The 17,820-nt window shown below is 35.1% G+C and overlaps 1 protein-coding gene across 3 annotated transcripts in view; it reads left to right on the forward strand.

The window, feature by feature from the left end:
- VPS54 (VPS54 subunit of GARP complex) overlaps positions 1–17,820 on the forward strand; it is a 77,726-nt gene that overhangs the window by 29,330 nt on the left and 30,576 nt on the right. For all 3 annotated transcript variants that reach the window (XM_077766429.1, XM_077766428.1, XM_077766430.1), the window contains exons 7-12: positions 562–947; positions 8,113–8,239; positions 9,178–9,285; positions 11,734–11,789; positions 12,834–12,930; positions 16,142–16,482. In XM_077766429.1, the coding sequence (XP_077622555.1) occupies positions 562–947; positions 8,113–8,239; positions 9,178–9,285; positions 11,734–11,789; positions 12,834–12,930; positions 16,142–16,482 (1,115 nt within the window). The remainder of the gene's footprint in view (positions 1–561; positions 948–8,112; positions 8,240–9,177; positions 9,286–11,733; positions 11,790–12,833; positions 12,931–16,141; positions 16,483–17,820) is intronic.

A 17,820-nucleotide genomic window follows, 5' to 3' on the forward strand; every position in this document is an offset into this window, starting at 1 on the left:
AACCACATGACTTTATTCAAATTATTTAATGTCTCTGAGCCTCAGTTCCCTCATCTGTAAAATAAGAATACAAATAATACTTGTATTCTAGGATTGTTAAAACTTGAAAGTTATGTATATAAAATACCAGTGCCTGGTACATAGAAGGAGGAGGTCAATAAACAGTAACTATAATAAGCTCTTAGATAAGTGATGTGTGATGGTGTGGAGGTTAAGGAGATCATTCTGTTCAGATCTTAGAACTTCTGAAACTAGATAATAATCTCAGATGACTCTCCTTTCTAGAAAGTAGTTGATATTTGGAGGGCAGTAATAGAAGCAGAAGAAGGTAAATCAGTTTCTTCTACTCTTCTGTCTTACATTTATTAACCTTGGGGCTGTTACCTTTTATCTCCCTTCCATTTTGCTATGCTCAATATCAAGAAATCCATAATCAAGTAGTTCACACAATGGGATTTAAAATACATATAGAAATCTTATATCATTTTCAGAAAGTATTTGGATAGTCAAAGAAGGTATACTTACAATACTCTGTGATTTTTTTTTTTCTTCCCTTTTAAGCTGAGCCATTATCTGGATATTGTGGAAGTAAATATTGCTCACCAGATCTCTCTACGTTCAGAAGCATTTTTTCATGCAATGACCTCTCAACATGAATTGCAGGACTACCTCAAGAAAACTTCCCAGGCTGTAAAAATGCTTCGAGATAAAATTGCACAGATTGATAAAGTAATGTGTGAAGGATCACTACACATTTTAAGACTGGCACTTACCAGAAATAATTGTGTTAAAGTGTACAATAAACTCAAGTTAATGGCCACTGTACACCAAACTCAGCCTACAGTACAGGTGTTGTTATCCACTTCTGAATTTGTTGGAGCATTGGACTTAATAGCAACAACACAAGAGGTTCTACAGCAGGAACTTCAGGGCATTCACAGCTTCCGGTATGTCCTTTAAGTAAGCTATTAGAAATAATGTTAGGAATTTTTAAAGGATAAATTTTACTATGTAATGTTAGCTGAAGAAGTGTGTATTTCAAGTTACATGAGTAGTTTTTTTTCTAGATTGATATGTTTAGTAATGTTATCATTGTGCTAGTTTAGTCTTAGCAAATCTTAAGGACCAATATTTACAGAAACATTTGGATGGAGAAACTAAATTTTCTGGTAGATGATGCTAGTCAATGAAAGGCCAGTCACAGCTTTGAAAATAACATTTTGAAAATGCTGAAATAGTTTTATGTCAAGGTAGTAGATCAAGGTGCAGAAGGAATACCAGTATATCTAAGATTAAGTTCATTTAGGTCCCTGGCTGGCTCATTTGGTGGATCATGTGGCTCTTGATCTGGGGATTGAGCCCCACATTATGTATAGAAATTACTTAAAAATAAAATCTCTGATATGGTCCTGGGTGTTTGTGAGTTGAGATGATGGAGTAGTGGAGGGACCCTATGCTTGCCTTGTCCCTCAAGCACAGCTAGATAGATGCCAAATTATTCTGAACACTCAAGAAATTGATCTGAAGACTGAGAGAAGAAACTGCACATCTGGAGAGAGAGAAACGGCCACATTCTGGAAGGTAGGAGCTGCGGAGAGTTACTTGGGGGATAAAAGAATTGCAGGTATTGTGGAGGGGAAGGAGCCCTGATAATGCAGACAAAGAGAGAAGGCAGTGTGCAGGGGATTGCACAAGAAAAAGTCCTCCCCAAAACCATTGACTGGGAAAAGGAGAGGGGCTGAGTATTGTAAGTTCACAAGCAGTGAAGCTCAAATCTAAAGTTTTAGAAGTCTGCACCATTATTTGGGTCATGCCTGGCAGACTTAGGGGGTGCTCCTTTGGGAAAGGAGGACAGAGGTCAGGAAGTGGACAGAATGGTCTGAGGATCTCCTGGGTTGCACCAGGAGAAACCATTCTCCTTCTTGGAGTGTATTTGTGAGAGGTGGTACTGCCTCCTCTCAGGGGACAAAAGAGATAGTAGATACCGTTGAGCCATCTCATTAATTAGCACAGCAGCAGAGGCTCCTGCTGAAGTCCGCTAACCAAGAAACTAGCTTTTGACTGTGTTTTACCATGAATTCCGAGCCCCCGCATGGTCATGTGACTGCTTTTCTGGAACAAACCAGCACCAACTATAGCATGCTAAGACACCCTCTTCCAGAGGATCAGCATAGGTTTGTGCTGCACTGGGTCCCTAAAGTTTGGAGTTTTTGAAACCCAGCTGCATGCCTGAGATAAAACACAGGAGGTCTGTGCCACCAGGCAGACAGATGGCTTAGGCACAAGATGAAAGCAGGGTTCCGACAGAAACCTGGGACACAAGAGAGGAGATTATTTGCTCATTTCTGAAGGCTTCCTGGACAGCATCGATGTGAACTCCCCTGTCTGGGAAGGCGAGAGTGGAGTGACCCATTTTCCCCTGCCCATCAACACAGAGAAACTTCAGTAAGCAACACACTCCCCCCAGTGGAGGCTGGAGCTGCTTACACCAAGCCCCACCTCACTGTGCCATGTAGGTGCATTTTTACTAGAGCAAATTGGCCTGAGAACCAGCATAGTAGGCTCCTTCCCCAAAAGACCAGCACAAATCCCCCACATGTACTAAGTCCCACACACACAGAGTGTGGCAAAGTTTCAGCTCTAGTGGAAATAGGATCAGGCTTATTTTAACAAGCAGACCAAAGCACACCTAGTTAAAACACCACACACTGGACAAGGCCCTAACACTCCCCACTGCAGGCAAGGAGAAATTCTGCAAAGGACTGACCTGAGGGAAAGAGCAGCCAAAACACAGCTACAGTGTGCACACTCTGCAATACTTTCTGATGTGCCAGGGCCTGAACAGTATAGGACCTCTTCTTAATACAGCCATTAAACTCAGGAGCAGGACATATAAGTCTTTCCTAACAGACACATGAAAACAGTGACCTAGACAAAATGACAAGATGGAGGAATTTGCCCCAAAAGAAAGAACAAGAGGTCATGGCCAGGGATTTAATCAAAAACAGATAGAAGTAATATGCCTGAATTAGAGTTTAAAAGAACAATTATAAGGATACTAGCTGAGCTTAAGAAAAGCATAGAAGACACTAGAGAAGCCCTTACTGCAGAGATAAAAGAGCTAAAAACTAGACAGGCTGAAATAAAAAGTGCTATAACGAAGGTACAGAACTGACTGGATGTAATGACAATGAGGATGGATGAAGCAGAGGAATGAATCTGATATAGATGATATGGGAAATAATGAAGCTGAAAAGAAGAAAGAAAACTATTGGATCATGAATGTAGACTTAAGGAACTCAGCAACTCCACAAAGTGTAATAACATTTGTATTAGAAGAAGAAGAGAGGGGGAAAAGGGGAAGTTGGTTTATTTGAGCAAATCACAGCTGAAAACTTCCCTAATCTGGGAAAGGAACCAGACCTCCAAATCCAGGAGGTACAGTTAACTCCCATCAAATTCAACAAAAGCCAGCCAATACCAAGACATCATAGTGAAAATTTTTATAAACTAGAATAACTATGAAAAATTGAAGAGAACACAAAGAAATGGAAAAACATTCCATGCTCATGTATTAGAAGAACAAGTATTGTTAGAATGTCCTTATTACCCAAAGCAATCTACACAAATAATATAATCCCTGTCAAAATACCACCAGTAGTTTTCATGGACATAGAGAACAAATAGTCCTAAAATTTGGAACCAGAAAAGAACCCGAAGAGCCAAAGCAATTTTAAAAAAGAAAAGCAAAGCTGAGGTATCACAATTCTGAACTTCAAGTTATATTACAAAGCTGTCATGATCAAGACAGTATAATAGTGGCACAAAAACAGACACATAGATTAATAGAACAGAATAAAAAACTCAGTAATGGACCGACAACTATATGGTCAACTAATCTTTGACAAAGCAGGAAAGAATGGCCAGTGGAAAAAAAAGAGAGCCTCTTCAACAAATGGTGTTGGAGAAACTGGACCAATTTCTTTAATCATACACAAAAAGAAATTCAAAATGGACAAAGGACCTAAATGTGAGACAGGAAACCATCAAAATCCTAGAACACAGGCAGTACCCTCTCTGACTTCAGTCATAGCAACTTCTTACTGGAATTGTGTTTCTGAGGTAAAATAAACAAAAGCAAAAATAAATAATTGGGACTTCATCAAAGTAAAAGTCTTCTGCACAGTGCAGGAAGCAATCAACAAAACTAAAAGGCAACTTTTGGAATGGGAGAAGATATTTGTAAATGACATATGTAATAAAACGTTTGTATCTAAAATATATAATTATCAAACTCAACATCCCCAAACAGACACATGAAAAAGATGCTCAATATTGCTCATCATCAGGGAAATACAAATCAAAACTGCATTGAGATACCACTTCATACCGTTCAGAGTGGCTAAAATGAACAACTCAGGAAGCAACAGATGTTTGCAAGAATGTGGAGAAAGGGAAACCCTCTTGCACTGATGGTGGGAATGCAGACTGGTGCAGCCACTCTGCGAAACAGTATGGAGGTTCCTCAAAAACTTAAAAATAGAACTACCCTATCATTCAGCATCTCATGGGTTACTTATAATGATATTCTGATTCTGAAGAATATTTCTGTAAAGTGATATTTCTCCATAACAATTATTTGGTAAAACTGAAGGATAGTTCTTACATGGAGAGGCAGGATAAATTCTAGATTCTTTTTTTTTTTTATTTAGCTATTTTAAAAATAAATTGAAAAATCTCCTATCTTTAAAAGTTAACTATGATTTAAAAACATTTTTATAAGCATGTGGACTTATATATATATTTGATTTAAATTTTTGCTGCCTTTATTTCTGTCAGTGTTCATAATGTTCTGTCTTGTAGAGACCTCAAGTTCATTCTTGAGGCCTTTTACATAATTCCATGAGCTTTTGATTGATAGTTTTCTAACTTTTGTTATGATTTGATGTTCCTATTGTACACTTTTTGTTCCAGACTTAGATTCCGCCATTTAAAAAAATTTTTTTTAATGTTTTATTTATTTTTGAGAGAGAGAGAGACAGCATGAGTAGGGGAGAGTCAGAGAGAGAGGGAGACACAGAATCCGAAGACAGGCTCCAGGATCTGAGCTAGCTGTCAGCACAGAGCCTGATGCAGGGCTCGAACCCACGAACTGTGAGATCATGACCTGAGGTGAAGCCGGACACTCAGCCAACTGAGCCACCCAGGCGCCCCTAATCCGCCATGTTTTAAGGAACACTAGTTTCTTTCAGTAGGAAATGGTATTTAGAAAATATGCTCTGGGTACCAGAGGTATTTTTTGCTCCTGGATAGGCCTTTGTAGTGGACAGAGCTAAAAAATAGGTTTTTCTTTTTAAAGAAAAAGTAGGAGTTCATATTGCTAGTCCTAATTTAAATTCATGACCATAAAAATTTTACTTCTTTAATCTTAAGTAAAGGACTTAATCATAAGCTGAAGTTGAAAACTGTAGCTCTTAATGACACCAACATAATTACTCATTTATTTTATCCCACAATGTACATAGAATGCTCTCAGAACTAATGGTATTATTACTACAAACATGGAGGATTTCTTTTTCTTTAAGCTATATCCTGGTGGGATGAATGGATAAATTACGTTTTAAAGTCACTTGAAATAATTTCTCTTTGTGTACATTTGCTGCTAACTTGATGTGCAGTTAAGTTCATTTGTTTTATTGCTTTTGATGTTTAAGGATTGAATTATTTTTAGTATTTCTTCATTTATTTATTTATATTTTATTTTTGAGACAGAGGCAGAGGGCAAGCAGGGGAGAGTCAGAGAGAGGGAGACAGAATTACAAGCAGGCTCCAGGCTCTGAGCTGTCAGCACAGAGCCTGACATGGGGCTCGAACCCACAAACCACGAGGTCATAGCCTGAGCAGAAGTTGGACGCTTAACTGACTGAGCTACCCAGGCGCCTCAAGAGTGTATCTTTGAGACAGATAATCGAAAAGTGAGATTCCCAGGTCAAAGATTAATTGCCTATGTAATTTTGCTAGGCACTGCCAAACTTCCCTTATGGCAGTGTTTTAGTTTGTACTAGTGAATATGTTCTAAATTAGCTTATTGTAAGATATTGGTGTCATTTATGAGAATCTTAGTATCTTCTAATTAGCCCTGAGAAATACAGTTTTCATATTACAAAATACAAATGTATATGTTATTTCATTCACTATTGGATTTTTTTCAGAATTATCACTACACTGCTTACCATATGTTGTTTAGGTAAGAAAAATGAATCTAAAAGCTCACATAATTTATTTTATTAATTAAAAAATATTTTTAAATTTATTTTTGAGAGAGAAAGAGCACATATGGGAGAGGGGCAGAGAGAGAGAGGGAGACACAGAATCCAAAGCAGGCTCCAGGCTCCAAGTTGTCAGCACAGACCCCTATGTGGAGCTTGAACTCACTGAGATCATGACCTGAGCCAAAGTTGGACACTTAACCAGCTGACCCACCCCAGGCACCCCAAAGGTCATATAGCTTAAACTAGTTTTTAAAAAATGTGCTGTATCTGGTCTTAGTAAAGACAGTTGCTAACGTTAGTTTTTCAAGTAAATGGAGTTTATGCATTTTTATTTATTTAAAAAAAATTTTTTTTAATGTTTTATTTATTTCTAGGAGAGAGAGAGAGAGACAGTGTGAGCAGGGGAGGGTCAGAGAGAGAGGGAGTCACAGACGGCAACAGGCTCCAGGCTCCGAGCTGACAGTCAGCACAGAGCCCGACGCGGGGCTCGAACCCACGAACCGCGAGATCATGACCTAAGCGAAAGTCGGACGCTTAACCGACTAAGCCACTCAGGCACCCCAAGTTTATGCATTTTTAAATGTTTTTTATTCAATAACAAATGTCTAAATTTAAGGTAAAATTTAAATTTAGATATTTAAATATACATGTTTAGAATTTGCACCAAAAATAGCACTTAGATTTTTTTTATGTAATATGTGAACAGATTTTTCATTGGCCCATTTCACTTAAATTTTGAAATACTTTGGACCAACCAGATCACCTGTGTTTCATTAATCAATTGTTCTTCTGAAGCTTTTAGATTGTGTGGTAAAGATCCCTTTGTATGTGAAGGTAGAGATCCTTAGTGCCCTGCTGACCAGACTGCATGCATCATTCTTGTCTTTTGGATATTGCATGCCTTCTTCAGGGAAATGGTTCCAAACACCGTTTGCAATTTTTGCCTTTACCATCCCGACAGCTCTGCTCATCTGATTAGAGTCCTTCTCTCATCCTATGTAGGATCTATAAATATTAGAGGTAGATTAAAAAGGAACATTATATTTTATGAAAAAAAGTTCCATGGATACACTGTTGTTTAGTAGTTTTGTATTTTCAGTTTTGTGTTTTAATGACTTTAAGTATAATGACCTGGGGGAAATTGTACAGTAACTCAGACTGTTCATAGCAGAGATTGAATTGAACCTGTCTGTCCTTGTGATCCTTTAGATATTTATATCTCCCTCATAGGGCCAGAGTAGGCACTTGTATTTATGGAATAAATGAATGGCTGGGGAGCTAATGGCATTGCTATGCAGTAAATAGTTAATTAGGGAAGGACTTAGAATAGCTGATATTTTGTCTGTGAAAAGCAGACCAAAAAAAGCAAGTCAAGGGGCACCTGGGTGACTCAGTCAGTTGAGTGTCCGACTTCGGCTCAGGTCATGATCTCATGGTTCGTGGGTTCGAGCCCTGCATCGGCTCTGTGCTGACAGCCAGCTGAGAGCCTGGAGCCTGTTTCAGATTCTGTGTCTCCCTCTCTCTCTGACCCTCCCCTGTTCATGCTGTCTCTCTCTCTCTCAGAGAAAAGAAAAAAAAAAAAAAGTCATGAAATTTCTAGAACCATGTTTCCTAGAACACATTTAAATGTTTGGAGGTTAAACATGTAAAGAGAAAAAGAATATGGACGATGACATGAAACTGCTGCAGTTATTTTTGTTAAAGGACTTCATTTTACTCAAGCATTACATTGTTGCACAAATACTGTCGACTAGAAAAGTTTTACCTACTAATTTCCTTGATTGTGGAGTGAATTTGGGTTTTTAAAGAATTTTTGTCACATTTTCCTCTTCCTTTGTAGGCATTTGGGATCACAACTTTGTGAATTAGAAAAACTAATAGATAAAATGATGATTGCAGAATTTTCTACTTATTCTCATAGTGACTTAAACAGACCACTGGATGATGACTGTCAAATTTTAGAAGAGGTATGTGTTTTGAATTGCAGAATGAAATTGATGTCATTGCTTAGTGTTAATTCCTAACAGTGTTAGTTTAGAAAACATTCTTCTCTGATTATAAGGAGCAAGAAAATTTCAAGCTCAGTCAGACTTCTGTGAAGCCCTTCCCTATGTGATTTGAGCAAGCACGCTAATTGTTCATTGTCCTATGAAGTTAGAGAATAAAGTAATTTTATAGCTTAATTAGAAATTGAATTTAAAATGAGGTCTTATGTATAGCTTTTAAACCAAGTTTAAAATATAGATAGAGGATGAATTAACATACATTCACGTGTATGTGTGTACTGGAGTATGTCTTTTATAAAAGTGATCATTATTGTAACTTATCAGTCATTAACAGTCAGCCCCTGTTATGAATATGTTTTATGCATCTACTTATACATCATGTCCAGGCTTCACTTATCTGGTAACTTTTCAATGCTGATTACCACCAAGAACTAGGAAAGGCTCCAGAAGCCCTGATAGCAGCCTAAGTAAAGGGATTTTTGTATGTGTTAGCAGTTAATCCCCCAGAAATAGTCCAGGTCATCATTTTAGTTTTCTTGACCACTAATTAAAAAAGCACAGGACTTGTGCAGTATTTGTAGGTCATCAGGGTTTGAGAAGGATACTTTCTACCTACTTGTTGAAATAAAGCTAAACTGTACTCATAGTGTTTTGTCCCCAAGACAGCTTCATTTGATCCACTGTAATGCATTAGGATTTACCTGTTTTTAAAACTGTGACTCCAATAATCTGATGACAGGATTGCTGTAGAAGAGGATTTTGGGGACTTCTAGAAAATACCATATGCAGGATAGAGATCTGAGGATCAAATAATAAAATCCTTGATGTTGATTATTTCTACTTCTGAGTGAGATAATTCTATATTTAAATTATGAAATTTCATACTTTTATTTTAATAGGAAAGACTTGTATCTCTTGTATTTGGACTTTTAAAACAAAGAAAACTTAATTTTTTAGAAATCTATAGTGAAGAAATGATTATTACAGCAAAGAATATCATTAAGCAGGTAATTGTACATTTTTATTTGATATATTTTGGTTTAGAATCTATTTTTTAAAATTTTTAATGTTTATTTTTTGAGAGTGAGAGAACGTGAATTGGGGGAGGGGCAGAGAGAAAGGGACACAGAGAATCTGAAGCAGGCTCCACAGTTAGCGCAGAGCCCGATGTGGGGCTTGAACTCATGAATTGCAAGACCATGAAATCAAGAGTCTGATGCTTAACTGACTGAACCACCCAGGCGCCCCTAGAATCTTTTTATCAAATTTATTTTTACATGATCCTAGTGATAATATATATGCATTATAATAGTAACATTTTCTCATTTATTTAAAAACTTAAAATACAGAAAAATAGAAGACAAAATAGACCTACTAGCCAAAAGATTATCCCTTTAAGAATATTTCTCAGTGTAGGGGTATGTGGGTGGCTTAATTGGTTGAGCGTCTGACTTGATTTCGGCTCAGGTCGTGTAATCCCAGTACAATGGGATCGAGCCCCAGGACCATTGGATCAAACCCCACATGTGATCCGTGCCAAGGATGGAACCTGCTGAAGATTTTCTCTCTCTCCCTCTGCTCCTTCCCCCAGCTTGTGTGTGCATGCCCTTGCTCCCTCTCCCTCTCATTCTTAAAAAAAAAAAAAAGTATTTGTAAGTGTAATTCTAAGTGTAAATTGTTACTGCTGTTTTTCATTGTTGCTATCATACTGTATATATGTTTGTGAATTGTATGTGTATTTCAGAGTCATAAGCATTTTCTCTTATAAGCCTTTTTTTTTTTGATGGTTGTATAAAATCCCATTAACATTTTATTAGTTATGCCTTTCCTCTGTGTTGAATATTTACATTTTTTCAGTTTGGTACTATAGAACACTGTGACACATGTATTTAGTATAAAGTTTTGTTGGGCTTTTCAATAGTTAAGACTATTTTTCTTATAGCTAATTCCTAGACCAAATTATTGGGCAGAGAGTGAAAAGTATTTTTAAAACTATTTGATAGAGTTGAATTGCTTTCTAAAAAGATTTTGCCAAATACACTCTCACCTGCAGTAGTAAATTTTTATTTCCTCTTATCCTTGTCTTTAAGAAATTATGATTGTATTTTTTAGTCTTTGTTTTGCTGTTTTACTCTGATAAATATCATTAAACATTAAACTTCAGTTTTTCTAAATGTGAAAAAGAATTTTCTAAGTATGAAAAAGAACAATTTAAATATACTTATTAGGCTTAATGATCATCATTACCAGGTTGAATGTACATTTCTGAGTTTATTTAATGTTTAACTAAAACAAGATTATAATCACATCACTTTTTACTTCTTTTAAACGCTGACTAAAACATATTTTAAAATTATTAAAACCACCTTAAAAAATTGTTGGCAGTAGCTACTATTGTAACTCAGCAGTACACATACAAACAATATACATATACACATATATTGTAACTCAGCAATTCTACTCCCAGTATTTAACCAACAGAAATGCATACATAAATTTACCACAGACAGCACAAAATTTCATGGCAGCACTATTTGTAATAAAAACTGGGAAAACCCAAATTCTTCTTTTTTGTTTTTTTTTCTTTGACAAACCCAAATTCTGTCATCAGTAACAAAAAGAGTTGTGGTGTATTTGTATGAATATGGTACAGCTATGAGAATGAATAAATCACATGAAACAAATGGATGAATATCACATCTGTAATGTGGAGTCAAATAAACCAGACACAAAGGAGTATACACTGTATGATTACACTTTTGTAATTAACCTATGATACTAGAATTAATCTATGATATTAGAAATCAAGATAGTAGTATCTTCTGGGAGAAAGTAGTGACGAGGAGGGGTACAAGAGAGGTGTTTACTGGCAGTGTTCAATTTCATGATCTGAGTTTTCATTACACAAGTGTATTTTTTGTAAAAATTATTGACCTTTGAACATAATTTGTACAATTTCATGTGTGTGATACTTCTAAAAAAGTTTATAAAACACTACTATATTGTAATTCCAAGGATTCTCCTGAAGTCTAAGCATCTTTTTAACTTTTGCATATATTGCAAGAAAACATAACCTCTAAAATGAATTTTTTTGGGAATTTTAATATCGGGCTCATACCTTGTTCCTAAGAATTATGGTTCTGGGTATTGTTTTATTTATTTGGTGTGTGGTTTTGAATAGTTTTAAATAGTAGGGGATTTTAGTCAATATTTAACAGTTCAAACATATCATGGAATAATTATTTAATAGGGTAAATATAAATTACAGTGTTTTATACACCTTGGGGTATGTATAAGGGACACAAGAGACCTCTGGTAAAATCATAGTCATTGAGGTAGTTTTTTTCATGGAAGCCATTTTTAACATACGAAGCCATTTTTAATATACAAATGAACCATGAAGTACTTAGAATTCTAAATATATTAATCAAAAATTTTTTTCTTAAAATTTGCAGTGTGTGATTAATAAAGTTTCACAAATAGAAGAAATTGACACAGATGTTGTTGCGAAGTAAGTATAAATATTAGGTTGGGACTTATCAGTCAGGGAAAAGATGACACATTAGGATATTCTGAGGAGGTTTTAATTAAGGAATTATTTACTAAGGTATGGGCAGAGTGTAGGAAAATCACAAGTGACAGTGCAGTATCTTTAAGGGACAAAGGATGAGAACAGTAGAATTCAGAAGGAGAAGGACACTTAGTATTTGAAAGAAAGACCTGTAGTAGTTGAAGTGATCTTCTGTGCTGGAGGCAGTTATCCTGAGACAACCTCTCAGGGAGGGAGGTGGAGCTATCTGTACCTGTCTTCCTTCCAGCCTTTTATTAGGGCTCCCCCTTGGCCAAACCCAGCAGGTCAGCCTCCCAGGGCAGAGAGAGGGTGGAGAGGGTACAACATAGGTATGGAGGAGAGAATTTGAAGATACTCCGTTTCAGAGGATTGCAGTATTAAGTTTAAATTATTTAGCTATGTGATTAAAACCCAGCTTCTAATTGACTTTGAGAAATGTGAGTACATAATTTTGAATTGCCTCATGCCTATAATTTTTTTCTTTTCACCCTTAAAATTCCTCTTCTTTCATTTTGAGATTAGTGATAAATGTAACTGTGAATCTAGTTCCTATAGGTACCTGAACTCTAGTGGCCCAAGATATGAATAGCAATATGGATCACTGTGAAACTTTTCTGGGCCAAACTCATAGAATGAGGATTGAGGGGTTTTAATTTCTACACTATTACCTAGTGAAAACTGTTTCAGAATTAATTGAAGCAACTGTAATAATGCAGGAATCACTAGTAGTTGGAAAAATTAAGTTAATGGGATTTTGTTAAAAGCCCTTATGGACCTGGAGAGTCAGTTATTTTAAATTTAATTTTAAATTTTATTCCATAGGAATTTCTCAAATAGGGTTTCTCTATTTTATATANTATTTAAAATAGAGAAACCCTATTTGAGAAATTCCTATATCTCAAATATAGAAGTATCTTTTGAGAATAAACTCCAAACTGCGCAAAGACAATCATTATTTTTGTTTGAAAAAAAATTTTTTTCTAGGCTTGCAGATCAGATGAGAATGTTGAATTTTCCGCAGTGGTTTGATCTGCTAAAGGACATTTTCTCTAAGTTTACAGTTTTCCTACAAAGAGTTAAGGTAAGCTTATGTGGTTATTAGTTTGTCCAGAATATCCCTAAAATTAGGTCCACTTTCTAGATGTATAATATACATATAGAATCAGATTAGAAAAACAAACACAATTTCTCTGTTTTTATGGTTTTTTAATGTTTATTTGTGTATTTTGATGGGGGGAAGAGAGGCAGAGAGAGGGAATCCCAATCAGGTTCCATGCTGTCAGCACAGAGCCTGATGCAGAGCTTAGTCTCACGAACTATGAGATCATGACCTGAGCCAAAATCAAGAATGAAACATTGAACTGACTGAGCCACCCAGGTGCCCCTGTTTTTGTAATTTCTCTAAAGAGATGTGGTTTCAAATAAGATTTGGAGTGCTTCAGAGTATTTTGATACTCTATAATTTAGGATAATCTGTTTTATATTAAAGTATAGTGCTTACAGTAGTATTTCCTCTTGTGATTTTGTGATTTTTGAATCTCTCTAGATTATCTAGAGGCACAATATTGTGAAACACTCAAAAATCTGTCCTAAACCACCACAGTTTTCTAAAAATATTTAATCTTGATATAATGGTATTTTTTAACATGTAATTCATATTTAAATTGCTCTAGTCATGTCCTTTATTGCAAACTTTTATTTCACTTTTTAATCTGGCGTCAAGTCAGGGATTATGTATTACTTTTAATTATTCTGTCACTTTAGTATAATCACTTAATTTTAAACCACTCAGTATAAGGAAAAGAATACAGCATTTTTCAATAGAAAAGATGTCACAGACTAATGCATTGTGGTTAGAATCACCAACATGTTATAGCTGTGTTTTAATAAGACAGTGCTTAGGAATTACTGAATATAACAGATTGTGAAATTTGATATTCTTTGAATTATTGTGTTACATGTGCTAGTTAACATCTCTGGCATCTCCTGCATATTCTGTTAAATGGTCTGGGGGACTTTGGTACTTAATCTGTGACATGACTTTATCAACATTGGAGTGATGCTAAGTCATGTGTATAACCTTTCTAAGTGGGAAAATTTTTTTTAAATGTGATTCACATTTATGTACTTTAGGCACCTACCAAAATGTTGATCCCGTTTATTGGTAGTGATAGATAGCAAACCTATAGATGTGGATTGCTTAAATAACTAGGCCATGTTTTTGCTTTTTCTTATATTCCCACCATGACTTCATCACATATATTTCTATTATATGGTTTGATGTATATTGCAGATTGTATAATCAACCAACTTTTCGGCAGTATTCTTTTTTATTTAAGTATAATTAATATACTGTGTTCTAGGGGTGCCTGGGTGGCTCAGTCAGTTAAGTGTCTGACTTCGGCTCAGGTCATGTCATTGCAGTTGGTGAGATTGAGCCCTTCATCAGTCTCTGTGTTGACAGCTCAGAGCTTAGAGCCTGCTTTGGATTCTGTGTCTCCCTGCCTCCCTGCCCCTTCCCTACTAGTACTCTCTCTCTCTCTCTCTCTCTCAAAAATAAATAAACATTAAATTTTTTTAAAAAATACACAGTGTTCTGTTAGTTTCAGGTGTATAATATAATGAATCAGCAGTTCTATAAATTACTCAGTCTTCATTACAGTAAGTGTACCCTTAATCCTTTTCACCAATTTCACCCTTCTCCCCACCTGTCTCCTCTTTGGCAACTACCAGTTCTCTATATGTATGAGTCTGGTTTTTTGTCTCTTTTTTTTCTTTGTTCATTTGTTTTGTTCTTTTATATTCAAAATATGAATGAAATTATATGGTATTTATCTTTCTTTGACTTACTTCATTTAGTATTATACCCTCTAGATTCATACATGTTGTTGTAGATGGCAAGATTTCATTCTTTTTTATGGTTGAGTAATGTTCTTTTGTATACATATACCACATTTTATCCATTCATCTATGGGTGAACACATTTGCCAGTCATTTTTTTATAGCCATTTCACCATTAGGTTCTATATCAGTTAAACTAAGTCAAATCTTTATTTGATACATGTACAATATGGGAATAGTGATTTGTCATAGTTGTAGTTTCTCATTGTCCCATTTAGACCCCTTAAGCTAATACTTCTGTAAAACATTTTTGAAGATGATACATAACCTATAAATACGGTATTTTTTCTTTGAAAAGAGTTTGTGATTTTGTAAGGGTGTGATTTCACTGAAAAATAATGTTAATTACAAGCTGTTCACTTTTAATTGAGAATTTTTAAATAACTACAAATTGGAAAGAACCCAGATGTCTAACAGTAGAGGAAGGGTAAAGTAAATTATGCCTGGTATTCATTACCATGGAATATCATGCAACTGAATTTTAATGTTGAAGAAAATGCATACATAATAACATTAAGTGAAGAGACAATATAGACCTATTTATATGGTATGTTCTCAGCTATGTTAAAAAGATTTATTATCTCTTCATCTTCATAGAATAAAGAGACAGTTTGGTTTTTGGTAGTTATCTTTTGGCAGTATAATTGAAATTTATTATTCATTTGGTTTTTTTCCCCTAAATTTTCTATAAAGAGAGGTATATTACTTTTATAATCAGAAAATGTTGTTTTGGTTTTTACTAGTGTTTACTACATTATAGGAATAAACTGTTTGAAGTTCATATTTAATTTACCAGTACACAAGGGTTCCAGTTTCTTTATACTAACACTTGTTTGTTTTGTTTTTGTTTTTTTTTGCTAGTAGCCATCCTACTGGATGTGAGGTGGTATCTCGTTTGGTTTTGATTTGTATTTTTTTAATGATTAGTGATGTTGAGCATCCTTTCATGTGCTTATTGGCCATTTGTATGTCTTCTTTGGAGAAATGTTTTCTTTCCCATTTTTTAATCAGAATTTTTTGTTGAGTTATAAGAGTTCTTTATATATTGTGGCTGTTTAACCCCTTATCAGATATATGATAGGCAAGTTATGTTTAGTGTAACCTATTTAAGATACTTAATATATATGCAATATATTTTAGGGAGGTTTCTACTTAAAAAATCAATTAAAATATAGAACTCCATTCTTAAGCTTTGGGGAACCCATTTCTCTTGAGTAGTTCTTTTTCACAGGTCACCTTTATGGTGTTAAAAGATTGGTAGAAATTCTGATATTAATGACCTTGACACTCATTTATAAGATTTTAAGAAGTACATATGCAGAATTCACTTTTGGGAACTTTAGATACATGTTATTTTAAATCCTTTAAAAATATATCCTGTTTTCTTATAGGCAACGTTAAATATCATTCACAGTGTTGTTCTCTCAGTTCTTGACAAAAATCGAAGGACCAGGGAATTGGAAGAGATTTCACAACAGAAGAGTGCTGCAAAAGACAATTCAGTGGACACAGAGGTGGCTTATTTAATCCATGAAGGCATGTTTATAAGTGATGCATTCAGTGAGAGTGAATTAACACCTATAGCAGTCGACACTACCTCTCAAAGAAATGCATCTCCAAATAGCGAGCCCTACAGCAGTGATTCAGTATCCGAACCAGAATGTACTACTGATTCTTCATCCAGCAAAGAGCAGACATCATCATCTGTTACTCCAGGAGGTGTGGATATCATGTGAGTATGCTGACTACTGCCAATTTTACAGGATTTTGAGTAAGACTGATTTTTCAACTTTTTGAAAAACCATATGAACTTTGGTCTTGGAATTTAATTTAACAAAAATAAATTAATTTTACAAAACACATATCTTTTGGAAAATGTGTAGGATGTAAGGAGGTAAGCATTGGAAGTAATCAAAAATTGCAGGATTTTAAGGCTGGAAAGGGACCGCTTAATTAAATGCCCTTATTTCAGAGTGTTTAGTTAACTTTTTTAAAGTTACTAGTGGCAGAACTTGTCCTAGAAATCAGGTCAGCATTACCTTATTTTTCTCTTTTCCTATAATTCCTTTATATTTTGCATATAGTGAAGATCTGTTTGATTTACAGGTTTTTTCCAAAGGCATGAATTTCCAAGTGGATCACACCATCTTTTCAAACATGACTTTTTAAAACTTCTTATTTTGAAATAATTTCAAATTTACTGAAAAGTTGCCCAAATTATACAAAAAAGTCATACATTGCATTCAGAGTTCACCAATTGTCCTAACAATCTCTTGTGTAGAAAGAACAAAACAGAGCAAAGCCAATAAAATTTTTCAGATCCAAGAATATAGTATGGATTTAATTATTGTTAAGAATAATAACTCAGTATGTACTTTTGTTTATTTTTACAGAAGTCAGCTTATGGCCAAGGAGCTTATATAGGTTGCAGTTATAGCATAAAGTCCACTGTAATACCTCTCTCCTCACCAAAAAGAAAACCCTGAACTACATATTAATAAAAATATTTTTTCTCTGTTTGGGCTAACATTTCATACTTACTGTTTAGCGTGCAGTCTAAAGCTTATAAGACGTGTACAAATCCTATAGCTTAAACAGTATAGAATTTTGTTTCTGTCATGTAACACTTCAGAGGTGGGAGGTTCCCAGCCGAGAAGGCAGCTCTGCTGTCCTTATTTTGTAGCTTCCATCTGTGTCTAAAGAGGCTGTTTGAGCTTTTATCATCAAATCTGCATTCTTAGCAGCAGGATGGAGAAGTACCCACCTTAACTTTTTGTTTTAACTTTTTACTTGGAGTATAATGCACATATAGGCCAATACAACAATTGTATATGTTGCTCAGTTAAGAAATAGAACATTACCAGCTGTCTAGAAGTCTTTATTGCAACCATGTTTTTACTCTTTACCAAGGGAAACCATGAAAACTGTTGGTTTGTCTGGTTTTTAAACTTTATATAATAGAAACATAAATGGAATCATGTTCTTTTGTCTTAGATTTCTTTCCTTCAACATTATGTTTGTGCTGTTATCCTAAGTTGTTGCATGTAGCAGGAATTTCTTTTTATTTGTG

Source organism: Crocuta crocuta, unplaced genomic scaffold, assembly GCF_008692635.1.
Source record: "Crocuta crocuta isolate KB4526 unplaced genomic scaffold, BGI_CrCroc_1.0 scaffold113, whole genome shotgun sequence".
NCBI classification, from domain to species: domain Eukaryota; kingdom Metazoa; phylum Chordata; class Mammalia; order Carnivora; family Hyaenidae; genus Crocuta; species Crocuta crocuta.